Consider the following 23722-nt stretch of genomic DNA (forward strand, 5'->3'; position numbering starts at 1 on the left):
TAGGCTGGGCCTCTGGGCCAGAGTTTGCTGACCTCTGTTCCGTATAATTAGCAGACATTATTATGTCTCTAATATCTTTCTATAAATTATTTTTAATGGCTGCTTAGAACAAGATTATTTGGATGTCCTATAATTTACTTAGTCCCCTATGATTACAAATTATTTCCAGTGTTCATTACTACAAGCCATTCTCCAATAAATATCCATGCAAAATCTTTGTACACATTTACTATTAAACCTACACCTTAAAATGTATGTAGTGGCAGCTACCAAAATGGCTGGCAGGGCATCTAAAAAGAAACAGACTCTGAAGAAGTGGCCTTGAAAATAAATCTTGGATAGATATAGCAAATTTCAAATATGTTAGAGAAGGAGCTCTACAAGTAGAATATATATTCATATACACATAGAACTCACTTGGTACCACTCTAAGCCTTCTAGGTATATTAAATCATTTAGTCCGCAAAACAATCCTATGAGAAACAGGTGCAATCATCATCACCATCATCACCCCCAAGGTACAAAAGAGGAAACTGAGGCACAGAAAAGCTAAGTAACTTCCCCAAGGTCACACAGCTGGCTGGTGGCAGAGGCAGGATTCAAACCTGGTCTGTGCAGCACTATGGCCCATATTCCTGAAGAAGATGCTGCACTGCTTCTGCAACAGGAGAGGCCTGGCGAGTGTGCACACCCAGGTCCTCACTTTATAAAGTACCTGTGGTCTTTGGCTCATGTTTGACACGCATGAACGACCTCACACTCTAATAACTGGCACAAATTTTATCCGTCAATCGGACACTTCGGTGGAAACAGTGAATGCTCACCTAACCTTCCTCTTTTGTCCTCCAACTCCTTCCCCATACCAACTCTTCATTAAATTGCCCTGCATTTCATACCCAAACGAGTTGTGCTCTATAAACAGTAAAGACTGACTGGGGCGTACTTTCATATCTCGTTTTTCAAGTCAGGGTCCCAAATCTGCCAAATTCACGTGGCAACCTCCGGGTGGGGCTTCGCCTAGAGTGGAGGGCCAGGGACGGCCACGGGAATGCAAATTTCGGATAAGTACCTTCTTCCATGGGAACAAAACCGCGGCTCGTGTCGAAGGTCTCTCCCGCGTGGCCCCCGCAGCAGCAGGGCGGGCTTGCTCTGGCCCCTCGCCGGGTCCCCGAGGGCGCAGTCTCGCGTCGGTGTGGACCAAACCGCCAGCCTCCGCCGCCAGGCTCAGACGCCGAGTTGCGCTCTCTCCCGGTCCTTCCGGCTTGTGCTGAGATGCGGGCGACTGTCCCAGAAAGGAGTTATGCGAGTGGGTCGTTCGACTTTGTGGGGAAATGATTCTAGTTTTCATTTCTCCTTCTAATTTCTCTCCCTCCTGGGACCCGACTGCTCGAGTTATCCCCATGAGGCTGAGCAGCCAACGCCGCTGGCCCCAAGTTGTTGCCCGTCTCCCACTCGTGCCCAAACTAGGACAGAACCGAGAAGTAGAGAGGAAACCAGGAAAGAAAGAAGCGGGTGCTTCAAACGGGACCACGCTTGTGCAGACGCGGCGGCGGACTTGGAGCAGCGGGGCGGGGAGTCCTGGCCGAGGCCCGGGACTCCGCCCGCCGGGGGGAGCCGGGACGCTGGGCGCGTGCGCTGTGCGGCCCCAGCCCCGGCCGCAGCTGCCGTGATGCCTATTTTAGTCAAAGCCGCTGCGGACGCGGGGACCCGGCACCGGCCGAGCAGCCTCCCGACCCGCCGATCGGCCGAGGCTTTCGCGTCGGGCTCCCGTCGAGCCTTCGCGTCCGTGTCCCCTGCGCCCCGCCGCTGCCACCCCAAACTTTGGCCAGCACCGCCCGGGCTCCGCGCCAGGGACGAGCCAGGTAAGGAGCGGGAGGCGCAGCGGCCGCGGGCTCCCACAACGCGCCCGGCTATTTGCAGCCTCGAGCTCCCGCGGCTAAATCGGGAAGCGAAAGTTAGATCCCTGCTCAACTGGAAGCAACTTTGCCCTCCCGGGCGGCGGCTGCCCGTTCTCGGTTCCCCGGCCGCCGGGAACCCCGCCCTCTCCTCGCTGGCCGCGCCCTCGCGGGGTTCCCTGTCCTTGGAAGCCGCCCTTCACCCTGGGTCTGGGCGTCGCGGTCACACAGACCCTCGGATGTCAACTGCCGCCACTCGGGTCTGGCAGCGCCAGCGTCCTCGGGCGCTTGGGCCCCATCGGGTGCCGGTTCCCGCGCTCTGCTGCCCGCAAGCTCTAGGTGAGCTCGGCTTCTCCCCTCCCCGAGAGGCTCACAGGGCTCCGGGCCCGCGAACCCACTACGGCTCCTCCTCGCCCCCTGTAGGGCCTCCGGGTCCCACGCGGAGGCAACGCGCAGCCGGGCTCACCGGGTCGCGCGCTCTGGCCTGGCGCTGCGAATGCGAGGTGGGTCAGGGCGCTCACTGCACACCCGTCGTGGCCCGAGAGCCTCGGATCAAGACCAGTTGACACAGACCTTCCCTCTTTAAGGAGCGAGGTGAGCTGGGCGCCTGGGGAGAGCAGATGGCTGGGGAAACCGAGATCTACCCGCGTCCTCGTTTCCGAGGCTTTGGGAAACGTGTCGTTGGCCAGATAAGTCTCAGAAACTGCTGGCTTTGGAGCAAGAATAAGTACGAAAAGACTCTTAGCAACATAGTGCCCTTGTCATTCCGAAGATAAACGAAGGTTCAGTTAGAATCACGGAATGAATTGCGCTAGTCTATGAGCACGACTTTTGCTCACTGCTGTTATCTTCTTCATTTGCGTAGTTTGGTGAAGGATTAATGTTAGTTTCACCATTTAGCTATTTAGCCCTGCACACACCTACCTGAAAAGCAATAGATAAACAGGCCTTAACTAGAACAGGTAATTTAAGAAATCAGACTCCGAGGAAAAAGAAAATTTCTCTTGATTTAGTCAAAATTAACCTGAACGTTTACCAATTTACCAGTCTAACCTTCCTCGTTAGACTCATTCATTCTCTGTATAAGGATAGTTCAGTGCAAGCCACATAAATCTATTAAGTAGTGGTCAAAGGAAGCTGAAACCTTTGGCAAGCAAGAGGTTTCCATATTTATTGGCAAGATCCGATCCATATATATTGACAGTAGGTTACTGGCATTTCAAAACAAACATATAAATAAGTATACCTAGATAAATAATAGACATATAAACATACAGATAAAATATGTATAATATATAATGTTAATTACTCTACAATATATATTGAATATAGAAAATTAAATAAATATATGGACTGTACATATATTTTTAACAAGGTGTGGTGCATCAGAATATGTTGTAGGATTATCTCACCTTTTAAAAATTCTTTTCACCGTGTCCTTGGTTCTTGGGTTAGTAGATCATAGTTTTCCTATCATTTCTCTTGACCAGAAATTGGTACTTTTAGTGCCAGTTGGAGAAATTTTAAAAGCCTGAAATTGAATTACAGTGAATTAGTTGGCAGTACAGGTGTAATCAGGTGGATGTGAGGGGGAATATGTATTACTTAACTGACTATATAAATATCTATTAGAGCCACAGGCTATTAAAACTTGAAGGGGTTTCAAAGACCATCTAGTCCAGTTGTCTCAATTCCCAGGAAGAAGCCAACCCAAGGAGCAGAAGTGACTTTCCCTGGCTTATGTGGCTCCCTGGTGCTTGTAGTATAGAACCTGACTCTCCCAGCCTCAGGCAGGCTTGGCACTCCCCTATCTTTCCTACTGAGGTTTGGGGAGACAGAAAAGTAATTTCTAAAAATGTCTGTCATTTTTGTGTACCTTCCATATGGCTTTCACCTCTGGCATTCTCTACAGAGAAAAGGCCTTCGATATACTTAGGTGAATATGACTTTGTCCCTGTCTCGTAGAGAACACAGGTTAGTTAGGGGAACAAATGGGACAATGGGAATGAAAACACATTCTGAAGTGCAGTAGAAATGGCAGTTATTTTTAGCTTATGTAATACTAATGCATAAGCTGATACTGACATCATGAGTGATAGAGGACATTTAATATCATTTTCCCTCTGAAAAACTTATGAGATTAATTCTGATTTGGTTCTTGAAAGCAAACTTTGTATAAATTGAGTTATTAAAATAATGATTCCTCCCCCCATCCTAATAGGTTTGTATTTTTATTGAGCCAAACATTTGGAAGGTAGAGGATTAAGAGGTACAACCTATTATGTATGAAATAAGCTACAAGTATATATTGTACAACACAGGGAATACAGCCAATATTTTATAATAACTATAAATGGAGTGTAACCTTTAAAAATTGTGAATCACCATATCATACACCTGTAACTTGTATAATATTGTACATCACCTGTACTTCAATAAAATAAAATTTGGAAAGTAGCTGAATTTCAATGATTTCTTTCCTTTTTGCAGCAAATCAATATCTAAGTCAACTATTTCTCATATGTATGAACTGTTCTAGAATTATGGGAAGAGATCTTTAATTGACTTGATCATTTCATTCACAGTTTGTAAATTTAGGCATGTTTAGGTTTCTATCATCTTAAGAGATGTGGAATTCTTTCACATTTATTTATTAACATCCTTTCAAAATGCCCAACCTGATACCAATTGATTCTACCACCTAAAACCTTCATTTTAGTGTGATGGATGAAAAGAAAAAAATGGAAAAATATGGCTTATTGTGTGACCTTATTTGGAAAGAAAATCATATTTCTAAATTAAATTTAAACATATTTTGGGTCCCCATTGGGAATTCTTTGCCCGAAACAGAACAATTCACACATTCTGTAAATCTACATAGTTTTTGCCAGGGACCAATTTGTATAATTAACAATAGAAAGAGTTTTTTAAGTACCAGAGAGGACAGGTCATATAGTAAGGAAATAGTGCCCTTTTGTGTTAAGGTTTATGTAAGCATGTGTAAAATGTATATTCTTTGAAATGTGTTTGCTACAGATTCTAATATTAAATAGTCAAATGTATACTCATGACCCATCTTCCATATAAGGAACCTGGAAGTTTACTATTTTTCAATTTGTGAGATGCAACCAACTAGAATTTTTATGGGAAAGTAAATCTTTAGACAGTTAAAGGAGTAAATGTTAACACTCTCTCTGTACATATAAATGATTATAGTAATATATTTATTATGTCATATATGATAATTTAGAATGTATATATGTATGCTCTAGTGATTTAACAAGAGTATGAAATTAAAGCCTTCCAAATATCCTAAGCCTTCAAATAGTAAATAGTAAGGTGTTAATTTTTTGAAGGTATTAAAAAAATCGTGTTTTCTAGTTATTTTTCCTGTGTTTGGATTCAGTGTCACTAGTGCGAGTATGATAGAAAGCTATACTAAATAACTGTAATAGCTATGGTTTATGAACATTGGTGATTGTCTTTTAGGATAGTTAATTCCCTCATTTCTCTCTCCCCCTCCAAGTATGTTTAGATACAAACATATAGATATATGGAGTGATATATATATATATATATATATATATATATAAGAGAACAGTTGTGCACTATGCTAAGTATTTTATATATTTCATTTCCTCATAAAGTCAATGAAGTATTATCATCATTTAACAGATAAGGAAATAGATACATTTAATATGTGACAGAGCTGGGATTTGAACCTAGGTCTGTCTAATTCATAACCACCAGAGAAGTCTATTTACCAACATTTAGTTCTCAGAAATAATTTTGGTATAACACCCATAGGGGTGATAAGATACAGCTGTCATTTTTTGATTGTCCTTTTGTTTATTTGTTTTTATAGGAATTTTCAAGATGAATTATACCAAGTCCAGCCCATTGGCAGAATCAACTGCAATAGGTTTTACACCTGAGTTAGAAACTATCCTACCTGTGCCTTCCAATGAGACCACTTGTGAAAACTGGAAAGAGATACATCATCTAGTTTTTCATGTAGCAAATATTTTTTTTGCAGTTGGGTTGGTTATTCCAACTACTCTTCACCTTCATATGATACTTCTTAGGGGGATGTTAACTATAGGTAAGATACCTAACTGAGATTTTATGTAACTTTTCTATAACTTGCATCAGATGGACTTTGTATTGGGGGTTTCAGAGGATTTACATACTTGTTAACTGCGTAACTGGGTCAATAAACTTTCTATACCTCAGTTTCCCCACGTGTCAAATAAGGGTAAAAATACCACCTCCTGGGGTTGTAAGAATTCGGTGAGTGTGATATCTGACTTACAGTAGTGCCTGGCACATCGTAAGTACTCTATAGTTTTAACTATCATTATTTGAATAGGCATTTACTTGCTGCAGCAAGTAAAGCAACACAGGGAACAAAAACAGTTACCCAGACAAAATAGTTCAAGTAAAATTTGGGGGGTGGTGTGCTCTGTTAACCCTGATGAAGCACGTTAAATTAATCCACATCAAAATACTAAAACAATCGAATTTACTATTTTAGCCAGTGATCCTTGACAGATTACTCTCTGTGTGATTATGTCCCTGGTGATTCATTTATTCAGGTGCATTTTTGAGCACCTGTAATATGTCAGACAGAAATTGACAAATGCAGTCCCCATCCTTGAGAAAGACACTCTTTTGGGGGCTGGAGAGAAACAGATGGGCGGTCACATAGGACAGATCAGATGCTGTGATGCAGGTGTGCACCCAGTGCCAGGGAGAAATGGACAGCATGATGGGCTCAGCAGAAAGGCAGACCAGGGTCCACTGAAGAGACAACTTTGGAGGTGGTTTTGGGAGGATGAGAAGGATTTCTCTGAGTGTGAGTGTGTATGGTATCCAGGTAAAAGGCACAGAGGAGAGGGAGATTCAGCATGTTGAGGGAGAACGAAGAGTAGCTCATTGTGCCTGAAATATATGACAAATGACAAGGAGGGGTCAAAGAAGGTGGTAGAAGGGTAGCTAGAAGGTAGCTTGTAGGACTTCTGTGGCTGTTACCTCTGAGTCAGGTAGGGATTACAGCAGGAGGAGCAGAGTACTGAGTGAAAAAATAAAACCACACCCTGTAAAAAGCAAAAGCTAATTATGACTTTTAAGACAGAGTTTTGGAGATGGAACAGACCAAGGGAGATCACCTAGTCCAACACTTGATAAACAAAGAAACTGAGGCCTTGGAGAAGTTAAATGACTCATCCAAAATTAAGACTAGGAAAAAGTGGTCAAACCAGGACTATAATTCAGGTCCTCCAGCTTCCCAGTCAGTCCTTCCATTATGTTACCCTGTCTCCTTTAAGTAATAAGATTTTACATGTCTTCAATATTTGCTACGCAATATTACCTAAAGAACCTTAAAATTTTTATATTTTGGGCTATTATTCAGGTGCCCCAAATCATTCTGATGAAATTTTAAAATTGCAAATGAATAACTTTTTTAAATGGGAGATTTAGTTTTTATGTGCATATGTGCTGTTGATATATTTGTGTTGATAATTGATATTGATAATTTTATTTTAAATTTAAAATATATATTGATTTTCCCATCATAAAACTGATCAAAAGAAACTGCAAATTTGCACAAACCCCTTAGAAAACAGTTCTTTAGTGTCATCAAAACCTATAAAGTTATTCCCTTGGCTCACTGTCAGGTGATCCACCGTAACTAAGCAAGCAGTCACAAGAACAGATACATTTTTATGTATAAAGCTGTTTTTGCTACTTGTCAAAAATTACAGCCAAAACATTTCACCTGTCTACCAGGAGGGAGATAGTTAAATAAATTATGGTTTAATTAATTACAGTCATTAAAAACTATGTATACGAAGAGTTTTAATGAAATGGGAAAATCACTGCAATAAGTAAAAGAATAGGTTTTAAATTGTGAATTCCTTAGGTTTGCCATCAGGTAAAAATACAAAAAGACTGTGAGGAAGTATTAAATAGCAATAGCGGTTGCCTTTAAGTAGCAGAATTATGAAGTTGTTTTTCCTCCTTTAAAAAATGGTTTTTATACTTTACAAGTTCTCTGCAACAAAGTGTGTTTTGGTTTTGTTTGTTTTGGTAATCAAACAAAAACCAAAATGTAACTTAACGTGATATTTGTCTTAGGTATTTCTAAGATGTGTTTGGTTTATTTTATACATGGAGGATGACAAATGCATTAAGCTACATGCTGAAGCTACTCTAGACACCTAACATGCCCACTTCATTATTCAACAGGATGTACCCTTTACATCGTCTGGGCCACTCTCTACCGATGTGCCTTGGATATCATGATCTGGAACTCGGTGTTCCTGGGGATCAACATTTTGCATCTTTCATATCTTTTGTACAAGAAAAGACCGGTAATTACTAACAATTAATTAATAAAGAAGAGACTTTAAAGCTGTTGCTTTTCAAGTACTTTGTTCGGACCTGAGAATGAGCATCTAACATCTTTAGGCCCTTTAATATCATTTTTCTGAAGATGAGACTTTCTATGAAAGTCTTTCTAAGACTTTCACTTTCTTTCTGAAAGTGAAATATTTGAACACCACGAAATTTGTTCTACCAACGAGTTTTTAAAACGTCTTTAATCATTAGGGCAATTTAGACATGAGAGAACATGACAGTATTCTCTCTTTTTAGTCATCTAACTTCATTATTTATTTTGCCTATTGATATTCAAATGTCACTCTGGAAAATCTTTGCCTTGTTATAAAATTAAGTGCTCAGAGACAACTTCCATGAATTTGCTAATGATTTACAAATAGCTTATGCTATTTTTTCATGATATTTTTTAAAATGTAATAGCTGTTTTTTTTCTTATGTCCAAAATACTCATTTAAGGAAATCACCATTTTTGGTGAGTTGTTACGAAAACACTAGTCTTTAACTTTTTCTTTTCCACTCCTTGTTGTATTTCCTTGGTCATACCAAGAACAAACAGATGTAAACAGAATAGGAAAATAGCATGGCTCCTAGAAATCACTCCACAGCTGTTTGTTGACTGTCCAAAGCACATACAAATATTCAGTAAAGTAAAAGATAACATGCTTGCTCTAGTCTTATGTTCAAGGCCAGACATGCACATAGAAAACTATTAGAAAACAAGATAATTCATAGGAAATTATAATTTTGATGATACAGGTGATATATGTAATAGGCATTCCACTAGACTGTCATCTCCTCAAACATTGTAACCCAGTCTGTTTTACGTACTGTATTAGTCAGTTTTCACTACATTATGCTGTGTAACAAACAATCTGATAGTCTCAGTGCCTTATAATAGCAACAGGTTTTTTTCCTTACCAACCTAATATATGGACTTTGGCAGCTGTGATTCTATTCCATGTGTCTTCTTCATTTCAGGGTCTCTGCTGAAGCAGCAGGTTCTATTTGGACATGCATTCTCATGGCAGAGAGAAAAATATAAGGGAACAAAAGAAACACCCAATGTTTCTTAAAACTTCTGCTCCCATTTCACTGGCCAAAGCAAATGACATGACCAAGCCTGATGATGTGGGGGTAGGATAGGATAAGAGGATATATGATCCTCTGACGGGGGTGGAAGCAGCAAATAGCTGGAAACAATAATATCATCTACCATAATTACTGTTGTATTCCCGGTTCCTGCCAAGCATGGTTAGCACTTAATTGATGCTCAAGAAAACATTTGATAAGTGGATGCTTTCAAAGAGAAGAATTAAGAGGGCTTCATGAAGGAACTGGGACTTGAGCTAAGACTTGCAGGATGAGCAGATTATGAATATGAGTCAGTTTTTCAGTTTGCATGTTCATTGCTGTGCCACATTGGCTAGTGTGCATGCCGGAAGTGAGACAGATTTGTGAATTATTTTAAACACTCGTTATGAGAGCTGTGGAGTGGAGAAGGTAGATGATAATAATGATAAGGATTTCAGCTTCTGAATATCAGAACTTACTAGAACCCCAAGTTCTGAACATAAGATTCAGAAGTTGCTGATGTGATGGTAGCACCAGGTAAGTAAATCACTTAGTATCTGTGCTTTTGTTTCTTCTCTGACAATAAACCCACCTTTTTGAAAAATATAAATGCTAGTACTTCGTTCAAATGAAACAGCAGGCCAAGTGAGAGCATTGCAAAGGCTGCAGTGACATCTGAGCAGCCCTGGTCATCTGCGTCTGTAAGCTTCATGGTATGGCTACTGTAGATTTCATTGAGACGGACAATCATTTGAACCCCAGAGTTCATTCACATGCTGTACATATTCCCCAGACTAATGCTGGGTGCAAAGATGGGGCTTGACCCGGGCCTTGAATAGTCTGACAGCAGAGGTGATTGAGCCATTTTGCTTTCCCTCCCTCTAGCATCCAGCCTTACTGGCCAGTGGGTTCTCTGTTCTACCGAGATTATGGTAGCTCAGGATGAGACTACTACATGGAAACTTTTTTACTCTTCACTTTGCTACAGAATAAATGAGAAGCAGCAGTTGCAGCTGTGGATGTTTGCTTTCCTATATTAACTCATTAGCTAATAATTATATATAGAAAAAGTGTTTAATGTATGTATCCTCATAAATTTGTTTCCAAGTTGATTCCTAATTTATGTACTTATTTTCTTGCTGTAATATTTCAAAGTTAGTGTAATTTCCTTCTGTGAAACAAAAGTATTCTAAAAATGAAAAGGTTTTACGTTGTTTAGAGGAAATGCTAAGATTGGCAAGGTGAATGTTGTGACAGCATTCGAAACCTCCACGGTTGCTTGGTAGCGCATAGAAAGAGATGTAATCAATGGTGCAGATCTTCACCATATGCTCACAGGGTTCCGTTTAACTGCAAAAGTGCCCTTTCGGCGTCTAAATTTACATCACCACTTACTCTTCTGTGTCAGATTCCATTGACCAACACTCAGAAGGGTGATGGCATCCATTGCAGATTTGTTTATTCTCAAAATCCCTATTTAGACCACAGAAGCCAATGTTTTGGTGTTGCTGTGTTACTGTGGCATCTGCTCACTGCTGCCTTTCAGGTAAAAATCGAAAAGGAACTCAAAAGCATCTACCATCGATTGTTTGAACCACTCCGTGTGCCTCCAGATTTGTTCAAAAGATTAACTGGACAGTTTTGCATGATCCAAACATTGAAAAAGGGCGAGACCTATGCTGCAGAGGATATAACCTCAGTTGACGACCGTCTGAGTATTCTCCTGAAGGGAAAGTAAGTGCTCTGTGGAAATCGAAATGCTTCGTTTGCCTGGAATCCTCTTCTGGCTTCTGGGTGGGAAATGAATGAAAGGAAATGTTGCTGACCAATGAAGGAAGTGATCACAGTGCTGGTTGGTGGTGAATTTTCATCAGACAACTGCATTTTAGAATATTACAGAGCAACATGGTAAAATTATGTAGAATTTATTGCTGTGAATCTTGTTGATGTCAGGGTTTTCATTTGTGAAGTTTTCAACTTTTTTGGAAATTTTATTTAAATTTAATGAGGCAGAATTGTAATAGGTTTAAATTGGGCGTTAAAATTTAAGGAGCTTATGCGTGTCTCAGAGGTGACTTGCTTAATTTTTTGAACATCACAGAAACACAACTTCTAGGAATATCAGTCTCCTGGGGAGACAGCCAGTGTCTGTTCCCTCTCAAAAGTGTCCCAGTTTGAGTAATTAATTATATGGTCACTCCAGCTATAACAGCAATGATAACCATTGGAAGGCACATGTCTTCTTCAATACGGACACTTTTTTTCCCTTGTTGAAATTTACTTTGAAATTAATACTTGTGCCTCAGGAAGGGCTTTTTAATTATGTCAGTCACCTGGGGGGGGGTCTTTAAAATTTTACAAAATACAAACCCATAAGATTATGGAGATTTTAAGGCTTGTCACATTATGTGTGGATTATTATGCATTTATTAACACTAATTTCTGTTATCAGAATGAAGGTCTCCTATCGAGGACACTTTCTGCATAATATTTACCCCTGTGCCTTTATAGATTCTCCTGAATTTAGATCAACCCAGATGCACAAAGGTGAAAAATTCCAGGTATGTTTTGGCATGATTTTTAAGAAGATTGAAACTAGTTAATGTCTCATTCAAAATCCAAAGGATATGGATGGGAAAGTGGCCATGATTTACTGAAAGAAGAGATTACCATACGGAACATACAGTATGACCCCATTTTTGTAAACCTTAAAGTAGTGTGTATGTGTACACAGGAAGAGGTCTAGAAAGATCTATCCTGATTTAGCCATTGTGTTAACACTGTTATTTCTGGGTTGTGAGTTTGATTGCTTTTTTGTGTTCTTCCTTTTTGCTTATTTGAATTTTTATGATTTCTCCATAGAGAACATCTAATGCTCTTGTTATGAGAAAAAAGGAAAATGTCAATTATAGATAATCAGTGTTCTTAAAACATGTAATTGGTTACTTTTATTGGGGAAAAACAGAAAACTGACTTTGCCCTAGAGAACCTACTTTGTTAATCCTTATGAAAAAAAACTGTAACGACTTTACTCTTTTAAATTTAATGAATATGTTTAAGGGCAAAGAATGAAGTTCTTCACAATTACAATAATTTGAACATGACTACTTAGCCTCATTCTTTTTTGTATCTTAAAAAAAGTGCTCCATTATGTTGCACTTTGTTCTGATTCTTTCTGCGAGTGTCCAGCTCTCCTTTTTTATTCCCCTGATTATTGTTAGGAGAGTAACCAAGAAAATGGGTGAGAGTTTCCTTTAGTCTCAGTCTCTAGATAAACAGAAGTAAGGAAATATCCTGAGAACAGGTTTTCTTATGAGCCGGAGGGTAAATGTATTTAGGTAGGAAATGGAATAGAAGGGGATGCTATCACCTGAGGGAGGAAAAAAATCAGTGTTTCTTGATGACAGAATCTTATCTTTGAGTCTTATTCTGAAATGCCACACAATTTGGGATGCCACATGGAGATAAAAGGGCACATTCACAGACACTACTTAAGTTTATTTACAATGCTGTCAGGCCTGCCCTGCTCCTACCCTGCCTGAGTAACTGGCCTGAGTAACAACATACCTGGTTAAAGTTATGTGCATTTACTAGAAGGTCTCATATAAATTTACCACCTGGCTGCAGTGCTGGCTGCAAGCTCACTGAGCTTAAGACAGAGGAGTAAGCAGCTGCTGTGCCCTGTCTCCCCTCATTTACACTTTCCCTTGCGTTTTCAAGGGTCAGCTCTGCACTGAGGTTTATTCTTATAGTATCTTTAATCACCACCATCTACAAACTGGCACAGGGCCACTTCTTTTCTCTCTCCCTCTTTCCTCTGACCACCTTACAATTTCTTCTTCCAAAGCCCAACATTTATCTGCTGCATCCATTTCTCTCTTTATAGTAGCAAGTGGTTTTACACAATAGCTCAGTTTCATATAATCCTGAAGAGACTGGCATTTGGGGAAAAGGTGGGAACTGAACCTCCTCTGTTTCCAGAAGCACATAGCCCCTGGGATATAACATGTACTGTCTTTTCCACCGGACTTCAAATTATGTTATAGTTATAATTAAATTAACAACAAGAAAGGCATTTCTGCCACTGGTCACAGTTCTTTTTCTTCTTGGGGACTAGGGATTGGGATTCGGTAGTTGAGAAATGTTCCTCGTTTCTAAAAACATGATCAAACTCGAGGTACCTTAGCTGAGTGAAGGCTATTTATTCAGTCTTTCCGAAGACTAGTCAGCTTTTCTCGGCATAGAGTCTGGTGTGGCATTTCCTGATGGGTCAATGGGTAAAACCTACCCTGGCATCATCGAGACTGTCTCCTGTACAGCTGGAGCAGATTCCCATCAGAGTAAGCCCTCGGGAAAGATTCTGTTTTGATTATTTACCAAATGTTCCTACTGGCAGATACTCAACAGTAAAAATAGCTGTTGCACATCTGTGTAGGAGTATATTGCCTCTTCCTGAAGCGAGTTCGCAGTGAAAACTGGCAGGTGCTCCCAGGACCAACTTTTCGCTATCTGTGCCAGTGGCATTTACACCTGAGAGTCAGTGGCCAGACGTCTCCGTCCACATGCCTTCTTACCTGCTAATCTCATTTTTCTCTAACTCTGAACAGTTACAAGTGTTCTGACAAGGAGCCGCTTCCTTTGCATTTTTCTTTCTTTAAATTCATTCTTTGGTAGGGGTGCTACTGAATTCTACCGTAGGGTGAAAGGAGGAAAGGAAGCAAGTGGACTCGATGACTGTCCCTTGAGATTACACAGTGAATGTTGTTCAGGAATGTGCGGTAATCGTGGTGACCGGCAGAGTGACAGAGCTGAGACGACGACTCTAAACTTCCAGCTGCCCCGTAGGTGCTGTGTTAGTACTTACAGACCCAAGCTGCTGCTTAGAACTGTTGGAGAATCTTGAGTATCATTGTCACACAAGGTAGCTTTTTGTGTCTGGTTTCTTCTTTGTACAGTTTCGTGTCCAGCGAGCTTTGCCATTTCCATTCTTCTTTCGGATTTTGCCTCCCGCTGCTGCCTTCCCGTAGTCAATAGCACATCCTGCGCTGTGAAGCTTGAAAATCAAACCTTTACTGACTTTAAAGGAAGAAGAATGTCTTGGAGGCATATGTCCAAGCTCTGGTGAAATAAATGAACACTGAGTTATAACTGGCTTTTAAATAAAACCTTATCTTAGTGTTAAGTAAATCTTTGGGTTAAGTTGCAAAGCAATTTAATCTGCCAGTCTTGACTCTGCTGTGTTTTAGTGCAGATGAAAACTCAGTAAGAATTAGCTGAATAGACCACCTCCAGGACATTTTTATGTTCCTGGTGTGTGAAACTTTGTGCAGTACACAAATAAAATAATAAATTCTCCCCTGAGGACAGTCAGTCAGTCACAGTGTCAGACTGCCATTCCCATTCCAGGACATTCAGCAATTCCCTCCGACGCTCTTTTTCTTGATAAGGTCTTTTCATTATGTAAGGGCGTAGGATTGGTTTGGGACTAATCCAGCGCCTTTGAGGCAATCACAGCAAACCCGGTTACAAACGCTTAGTCTAATTCCCTACCTGAGAGAAATTCTTTTGTGTCTTCCATTACCGTGTTTGCTTTTATTTCTTCTGTGAAATTCTTCACAAGAACTCAAGCATGGCACTGCTGAGGTACCCTAATAACCTAAGAAGCAAATGTATTTCATGGAAGCTTTAAAAATTCCTAGATTGCATCATAAAAATTCTTCATTAAAGATATGTTTCACTTGACTGTTGTAACAGGAAATCATTAAGTAAATCTATTTGACAGTAATGAAGCATTAGCTATCCACTGAAATGACCTCAGTCGATATGCTAACTACCTGCTTCCAGCTAAATGCCTGCTCTTAGGGACTTGTAAGACTCATACATACTGTAGGTACAGCTTACTATTTGAATATTGTTACTACATTTAAATTGGATAATAATTTTAACAGGTTTAAAATCGTTTTCCACCATCAATAAGAAATGGTTGCCTAGTCGCATGTAAATCAATGAAGTCAGAACACACCCTCTGACCATACACAAAAATAAACTCAAAATGGCTTAAAGACTTAAACATGAGACATGCCACCATAAGACTCTTAGAAGAAATCATAGGCAAAACATTCTCTGACATAAATTGTATCAATGTTTTCTTAGGTCAGTCTCCCAAGGCAATAGAAATAAAAATAAAAATCAACAAATGGCACCTAATCAAACTTACAAGCTTTGGCACAGCAAAGGAAACCACAAACAGACTGAAAAGACAACCTACGGAATGGGAGAAAATATTTGCAAACGATGCGACCGACAAGGGCTTAATTTCCAAAATATACAAACAGCTCATACAACTCAACAACAACAAAAAACCCAATCGAAAAATGGGCAGAAGACCTAAATAGACATTTCTCCAAAGAAGAAATACAGATGGCCAATAGGCACATGAAAAGATGTTCAACATCGTTAATTATTAGGGAAATGCAAATCAAAACTATAATGAGGTACCACCTTACACCAGTCAGAATGGCCACCATTAAAAAGTCTATAAATAACAAATGCTGGAGAGGGTGTGGAGAAAAGGGAACCCTCCTACACTGTTGGTGGGAATGTAAGTTGGTGCAGCCACTGTGGGAAACAGTATGGAGGTTCCTTAGAAAACTAAAAATAGAATTACCATATGATCCAGCAGTCCCACTCCTGGGCATATATCCAGACAAAACTATAATTCAAAAAGATACATGCACCCCAATGTTCATTGCAGCATTATTCACAATAGCCAAGACATGGAAACAACCTAAATGTCCATCAACAGATGAATGGATAAAGAAGATGTGGTACATATATACAATGGAATACTACTCAGTCATAAAAAATAATGAAATAACGCCATTTCCAGCAACATGAATGAAACTAGAGATTATCACACTAAGTGAAGGAAGTCAGAAAGAGAAAGACAAATACCAATATATCACTTATATGCAGAATCTAAAATATGACACAAATGAACCTATCTATGAAACAGAAACAGACTCACAGACATAGAGAACAGACTTGTGGTTGCCAAGCAGGAGGGGGTTGGGGGAGGGATGGAGTGGGAGGCTGGGGTGAGTAGATGTAAGCTATTATATATAGAATGGATAAGCAGCAAGGTTCTACTGTAGAGCACAGAGAACTATATTCAGTATCCTATGATAAACAATAAAGGAAAAGAATATTAAAAAAGAATATATATGTATAACTGAATCACTTTGCTGTACAGCAGAAGTTAACATTGTAAATCAACTATACTTCAATAAAATAAGTGGCTTCCTACTGTATATAAAGTAGATAAACAACAAGGACCTACTATATAGCACAAGGAACTGTATTCAATATGTTGTAATAACCTATTATGGAAAAGAATCTGAAAAAGGAGATATATATATATATATGTATAAATGAATCCCTTTGCTGTATACCTGAAACACTGTAAATCAACTATACTTCAATTATTGTTTTTTTCTTTTTTTGCGGTACGCGGGCCTCTCACTGTTGTGGCCTCTCCCGTTGCGGAGCACAGGCTCCGATGCGCAGGCTCAGCGGCCATGGCTCACGCGCCCAGCCGCTCCGTGGCATGTGGGATCTTCCCAGACTGGGGCACGAACCCGTGTCCCCTGCATTGGCAGGCGGACTCTCAACCACTGCGCCACCAGGGAAGCCCTACTATACTTCAATTTTTAAAAGACATTTTAAAAAATATAGGAAATGGTGGCTAAGCAAATTATAGTATCATTTTGAAAGTATTATTGCCTCAGGGCAACTTGAGGTTATTAAAATGGTTGAAGAAAAGTTAAATGCATATACATCACCTAAGTGCAACGACGACTTCTTTTCTTGGATGATTTCCAACTCCTCTTTTAACTTCTTCCCCCACTGTTCATGAACTGTATCTTCCAAAGGCATGGATGACATCTGTGCAAAATGAAGGGACCTCAACATTCCTAACCCTTTCTTCAACGCTTGGGTGCCGGACTGGGCCACTGTGTGTGCCCGGTGCTCACTTTCTCTAATTGCTCCTCTAGAATGTTACTTGGTTGCCTTCTGTTTGCGTGCCCATCTCCTACTATCTCTGGGAACTCCTCAGGACTGGTTATATGGCTCTTGACCTTATACTTGACCTTATACTTCTTTAAATCTTTTTTTTCCCCTTGGTCACATGTCTTTACTTATTATCAGCTTCCTCCACTACAAAGGACATCGTGTTCAGCTGTTCTTTGTATGCAGGACTCTTGATGGTGAGTCAGCCTTGTGGTCACTTCACCAAATGCCTTTCTCTGTGACTGTCTTGATGAATCTAGGACACATTGGGTAGGGTTTGGCCTGGTGGAAAAATATGCCTGGGCTGGAAGTCAGCAGTGCTCACTCCACCATTCATTAACATGTGTACCTGCCTAAGTTTTGTGGTGCTTCTCATTTGTTTTTTTATAAATTTATAAATTTATTTATTTACTTATTTATGGCCGCGTTGGGTCTTCGTTGCTACACGCGGGCTTTCTCTGGTTGCGGCGAGCATGGGCTACTCTTTGTTGCAGTGTGCAGGCTTCTCATTGCGGTGGCTTCTTTCTCTTGTTGCGGAGCACAGGCTCTAGGCGCCCGGACTTCAGTAGTTGTGGCCCGCAGGCTTGGTAGTTGCAGCTTGTGGGCTCTAGAGCGCAGGCTCAGTAGTTGTGGCGCACGGGCTTAGTTGCTCCGCGGCATGTGAGATCTTCCCGGACCAGAGATCGAACCCGTGTCCCCTGCATCAGCAGGCAGATTCTTAGCCTCTGCACCAGCAAGGAAGCCCCCTGGTGCTTCTCATCTGGCATCTGAAAAATGAGGAAGAATCTTATCCGTCTTACCTCAAAGGCAATTTTAAGGACCTGCTTACATGATAGATGTAAAAGCACTTTAAATGTTAAAGTACAATACATACTTAAAGTGAGTGGCATTATGTGTACCTGTCATTTCCTACTCATTCTCTACCATTTTCCCCTGTGCTGTATTTGTCAAAACACTTACTGCCACCTGAGATTGTCACATTTCTTTATTCATCATCGGCTTCCACCACTGGAATGTAAGCATCACAGGGCAAGGATCTTGGCTTTTTTGTTCACAATGGTAACCTCGGTGCCTTGAACCGTGTCTGACATAAAGTACGAGCCTAACAATGTATGTTGAAAGAATAAATGAAATTTAGTGTTTTACGGAGCCATAGAGCTGCTGATGCATTTCTTAAATCCCAATGTGTTTGGTTTGGGGGTCTAGGAACACTGACCCACGTTTTGTAGCCAAACCCTCTCATTTACTAAAGGTCAGATTTCAACCACTGACATAAGGAGAGAAGCTGGGTTTTCTGTTTTCTCTCCTAGTAGACATAAATACCTCCTTGTCATCTGAAATATGTTTAATTTTTTTACTAACAAAGGGTAAATAGCTCCTTTGGAAATCTTTGCTCTGAGCCCAGATATGACTTCATGTCAATTTAGAAACGTTTATTAACCTCCCACTTGGACAAGCATTGGGTTTAATGTTGAAGATGTAAAAATCGTTTTTGCCTTCAACAGTATTTGTGTTCATATGTTAATTTCTTCATCAGTAAACCTGCACTGAGCACCACTCAGTGTTAGAAGCCAGGCATTCAGTATGAAGATGCACAGTCCCTGCCCTCAGGGTGCTCAGGAGAGAGAGTGGACCACGGATGAGCTTGAATTCAGTGATGGGAGGGCCACGTGAAGCTGACAGAAGGACCTGCATGGGAGGAAGGGTGTCCTGACCCTGAACTTGGAGTGAGGGCGTGGCCCCTTGCTCTGGAGAGAGGATGTATTTAAGGAATACTTAAATTCTGTGTAGTGCAATTACAATGCTTTCCCATTTTCCTACATAATAACACTTAAGGAAAAGGTATGGTTTCCCAGTTCTGAGCTAACTGGGGGATCTCTGTGTGTGTCCCCAGTGGGCTACCCTCGGTAGGTCACACTCAAGAAATACCTATGACAGAAGGACCCAGAGAAGGACCCTTACTAGCCATATTTATCAGTAACCATCTGGGCCCTAAAACCAATTCACGTGAGTCTGCTTTCTCATTCTCTAGTATAATTATCTGGATATAAAGAAATATTTCGCCATAAATTGTACGTCCAATTGAGACATCAGTCTAGCACACTGTGTAGCAGTGCTATTGACACGGTGGCCATTCTTCTATCACCAGACCTCACAAAACAGAACAACAAAACTTGAAGACTTTGCTTCCATTTAGTCTACAGATTGCTTGGTTTTAAATGTAATGTTATACTTAGTTATAGAAGCGAGTGTGTATGGATCTTATTTTAACTAATATGACAAAGCATTGCTATGATAATATCCACTAAATTATTCTACTCTTCCCTCCCCCCAAGTTACTAACATCATAATTCATACACATTTTTCTCTCTGTTTCTTTGGCAGGTCACCATTATTGCAGATGATAACTGTAGATTTTTATGCTGGTCAAGAGAAAGATTAACTTACTTTCTGGAATCAGAGCCTTTCCTATATGAAATATTTAGGTATCTTATAGGAAAAGACATTACAAATAAGCTCTACTCATTGAATGATCCCACCTTAAATGATAAAGTAAGTGTTTTTCTGAGTCTGTTTTGTTAAATACATATGTATAGTTAGGTATATCTCCTTTTATGCAATATATATTTTCCTGAATCTTCATTAATTAGTCATATGTTAAGTGAAGTGGGGATGCTTGTAATTTAGAGACCCTTCAGGGAATCATTTCTCAAGCGTGAGGAAATATTATGCAATTATTATATTTTCCATGACCTGGTGAGGTGTCTGTGAATGTCAGGGACCTCCACTTGTGGTGATGAGGTGCTAACCTCTTCATAAAGAAAGAGTCTTTCAAGCAATCTAAGGAAGATGATAAATGAATGGAAGAACTAGGCAGTGGTATAGACCATGGAAGGCGGGGCAGGGGGAGGTTGCAGACTGATAAATGCTGATCAGCCCCAGCAAGCAGGAGGTTGGCTTTTTAACCCTGTGTTTTCCAGTCTTGCACATTCTACTGGTCAGGTACCCTCCCAGAACGCCCATAAGTGACGAGAGGTATGGGATGGAAGCCTGCGTCCATTCGGTTAGGAATTTCGGAGCTGTCTAGATCTCCAACGATTTGCAGTTTGATCTCCACTTCCCCACATTTGCTTAGAAGGAAATTAAAATGATTACAGAAGAGAACTTGCAAACCTTGTTTCCGTGATAAGTACTGTTCTCCAGGGACTATGAGTATGGGTGTGTGCGCTCTTCGAGTCATCTTGGTGAAGGCAGTTATCAAATTAGGTTGGTGCTTATTATTTTTCAGATTCATAAATAGGCTATTGAGTATATTACATTTTTCCTAATGTATTTGTAGTAATAGCTTATAATAAAAATTACAGCTACCGCTTATTGGGCACTGACTGTACCGGATAGTCTTCTATTTCAAGGAAAAGTAAATGTTACTTACAGGGAATAGATGATCTAAGTCTCATGGCACTCAGGAATCTTACAACTTTGCTTTATAGACGGTCCAAAAGTTGGACCACCAGCTCAGCCTTTGCACACAGCTGTCCATGCTGGAAATGAGGAACAGTATAGTCAGCTCCAGTGAAGATGAAGACGGCTTACACCAGTTTCTTCGGGGCACCTCCAGTGTTTCCTCTCTTCGTAAGTTATCCCCACACTGGGATTCTGATGGATAGTGCTAGAAAAGAACAAATGACAACTTTGATCAGAAAAGTAACTTTTCAAGTAGCAAGTGTTTGGCAACCTAAAGGTAACAATAAAAGTAATCAAAACTTTTCTAGCTTTTTTTTTTTGGATTGCACATCAGTTAAAATCCAACTCTAGAATGCTTATTTCCATTTCAGAACCTGTCCACTTGTTTTGCCATATGCTTTTCTCAAACACTGGTTCAGTAGAATAGTATGAACGAGTCCATATGGTTTGCTGGGTATCCAAGCCTTGTTGTTTCATGATTTTAGTGGAAGCGTGGGCCCAGCATCGTGTTTAAAATGGTAGGAAGCAACAGCTGGAGGTTGTACTGCCAGCTGTTATCTCAGTGTGACCACCAGAAGTTAACAGGTGAGTGGGTAATGGAATTTTCCTGAAGATGAAGAAGGCCACTCAACACCCCTGTGAGTCTCCTCACTCACACCAAGAGGCAAGTTTTCCAAGATTCCACTATAGTTTAGATCGTTTTAAAACATCTTAAATAATACGAGTGGCACAGATGTTGAAGGTTAAATGCTTAACATTAATGCTTAAAATTATTTTAAGAATTATTCCAAGAAAGGTAGTAGAAGACTGTGGAACAAATTCACGGGAAAGAGCAGACAGGCAGACAGATTCTCTCACTGCATAAGCTAAAAATTATTCATCTTTACAATTGTATGTTAATCCAAGGTAACTTTTAAGAAAATCCAGATACGCATTCCACAACCCTAAGCGTTTATGTAAATGATCTTGTAACTTTGGATGCTTTAGCTAAATCGGATTAAGGATTTTAAGTATCGCATAGTCAGGAGAGGCTGGAATCGACAAGGCCATGTCAATGTAAGCTTCAAAGCAAAGTCTAGGCATAGAAATGCGTTGTGGGCCTAAAAGAGATTTCAGGAACAACGCAAATGAGAACGTGGAAATGGCTATATTTTATTCCAAAGTAACTTTTAGAAAGTACAGCTGAGGTTGACCAAACTCTGAATCTACTAGCATGTCAGATGTGTTATCTGCCTTGTTGAAACAGTTCGATGGTTGGTAAGCATTTTCAAATGGACCCATCCTAATTACATGTACAGTGATTTCTAAGAAAGGCCAGCAGAAAGGGAATTACAGTGAAATATTGTATGTGAATTATTTTTCCTGTAGAATATCTTTTTTTGTAGTTTTTTTTTTTTTTTTTTTAGTCCCACAGTCTTGCTTAGGAAGCCCTGAGAATGGGCAGTTTATACTATGGCCATTCGTTTTCTTAAAATCAGTTTTGTTTTTCTGTAATATTTTCTTGTATAATCTAAATCTTTTGGACATTTTAACATTTTAGAAAAAGAAAAAAGCTTCTCTGGAGTATGTTGTTTAAACAGAATTGGAACATGTTTTCAAGATTAATGTTTGCACTGTACTTGCCTTCAGAAACCTTTATTTCCAGGTGTTCCGTGGATGGATCACACACGTGTATGCAGACCTGGGTTCTTGCTCTAATAATTCTTAGCTGTGTCACTTGGAGTAAGCCGTCTGGCCTTTCTAATCTGACATGAGCTGTCATACCTCAGCACAGGCCTGGATCTGGTCGCAACTCCTGGTCTGTTTCCTTCCCTCTCCCCTATAGTGAATCGTGAGTTTAATCCAAAAGTCCATTCCCCACATGGATAATTGAAGCTTCTGTGTCCGTGAAGAAGTGGGCAGCCCTTGGGGGCAGGGGGGGCAACTTTACTTCTCAGTTCCCTTGTCCAGTTGTACTTTGCTGTACTGAAAATGTGTGCAACTTGCTTCTGTTGTTTATTTAATTATTTTAGCCTCAGGTTTACTATACAAGATCTTACATATTGATGCAAATGCATAGAGCCACATATGTGTGCATACTTTTGAGTGTGTGTGTGTGTGTGTGTGTGTGTGTGTGTGAACCGCACAGCAAATTCATGTTCATACCTGCTTCCTTTTTTTTTTTCTTTTTTTGCGGTATACGGGCCTCTCACTGCTGTGGCCTCTCCCGTTGCGGAGCACAGGCTCCGGACGCGCAGGCTCAGCGGCCATGGCTCACGGGCCCAGCCGCTCCGCGGCACGTGGGATCTTCCCGGACCGGGGCACGAACCCATCTCCCCTGCATCGGCAGGCGGACCCCCAACCACTGCGCCACCAGGGAAGCCCCATACGTGCTTCCTTTTGACCAGTCTTCATTCTGGGCATCACTCCTGCAGTTTAATGAAAGACATTATTATTTGAGCACAGCACTGATATTAATTATGAATTATCTAATTCACCCTATCGCGTGATTCATTAAAAACTGGTTAGTTCTTGTTTCTCTTACTTAGATTTTATCCTGGAAATACTGAAGGCTGTTTTCGTTTTTCTCTTGCCAGATCCATCAATATGCCATCGACTTTTCCAAATTACAAATTACCTTCCTTGTAAAACAGAGAATACAAAACCAATCTCTCAGCACTGTTAGGCTGACATAACGAAATTTAGCACACTTTGAGCATGCAGTAGGCCTCAGTCAATGTTAGGTCCCTACAACAAGTGCCTAAGCTCTTACTAGTCTGGATTTTTGATGGGCACATGGGGGCAGCTGGGGCAGCTGCTCTCAGCAACAGTATCAGCTT

General features: G+C 40.6%; 1 protein-coding gene across 1 annotated transcript in view; it reads left to right on the forward strand.

Moving 5' to 3' along the window:
* Positions 1–1787: 1787 nt before the first annotated feature.
* POPDC1 (popeye domain cAMP effector 1) overlaps positions 1788–23722 on the forward strand; it is a gene marked incomplete at its 3' end in the record, with an annotated part of 38366 nt that continues 16431 nt past the window's right edge. Inside the window, exons 1-7 of the mRNA XM_082855575.1 lie at positions 1788–1862; positions 5761–5997; positions 8145–8269; positions 10915–11102; positions 11821–11929; positions 19824–19991; positions 20930–21071. Of these exons, the coding sequence (XP_082711701.1) occupies positions 5772–5997; positions 8145–8269; positions 10915–11102; positions 11821–11929; positions 19824–19991; positions 20930–21071 (958 nt within the window). The 5' untranslated portion in view covers positions 1788–1862; positions 5761–5771. The remainder of the gene's footprint in view (positions 1863–5760; positions 5998–8144; positions 8270–10914; positions 11103–11820; positions 11930–19823; positions 19992–20929; positions 21072–23722) is intronic.

Source organism: Leucopleurus acutus (genome assembly GCF_964270905.1).
Source record: "Leucopleurus acutus genome assembly, chromosome: 15".
In the NCBI taxonomy this organism is placed as follows: domain Eukaryota; kingdom Metazoa; phylum Chordata; class Mammalia; order Artiodactyla; family Delphinidae; genus Leucopleurus; species Leucopleurus acutus.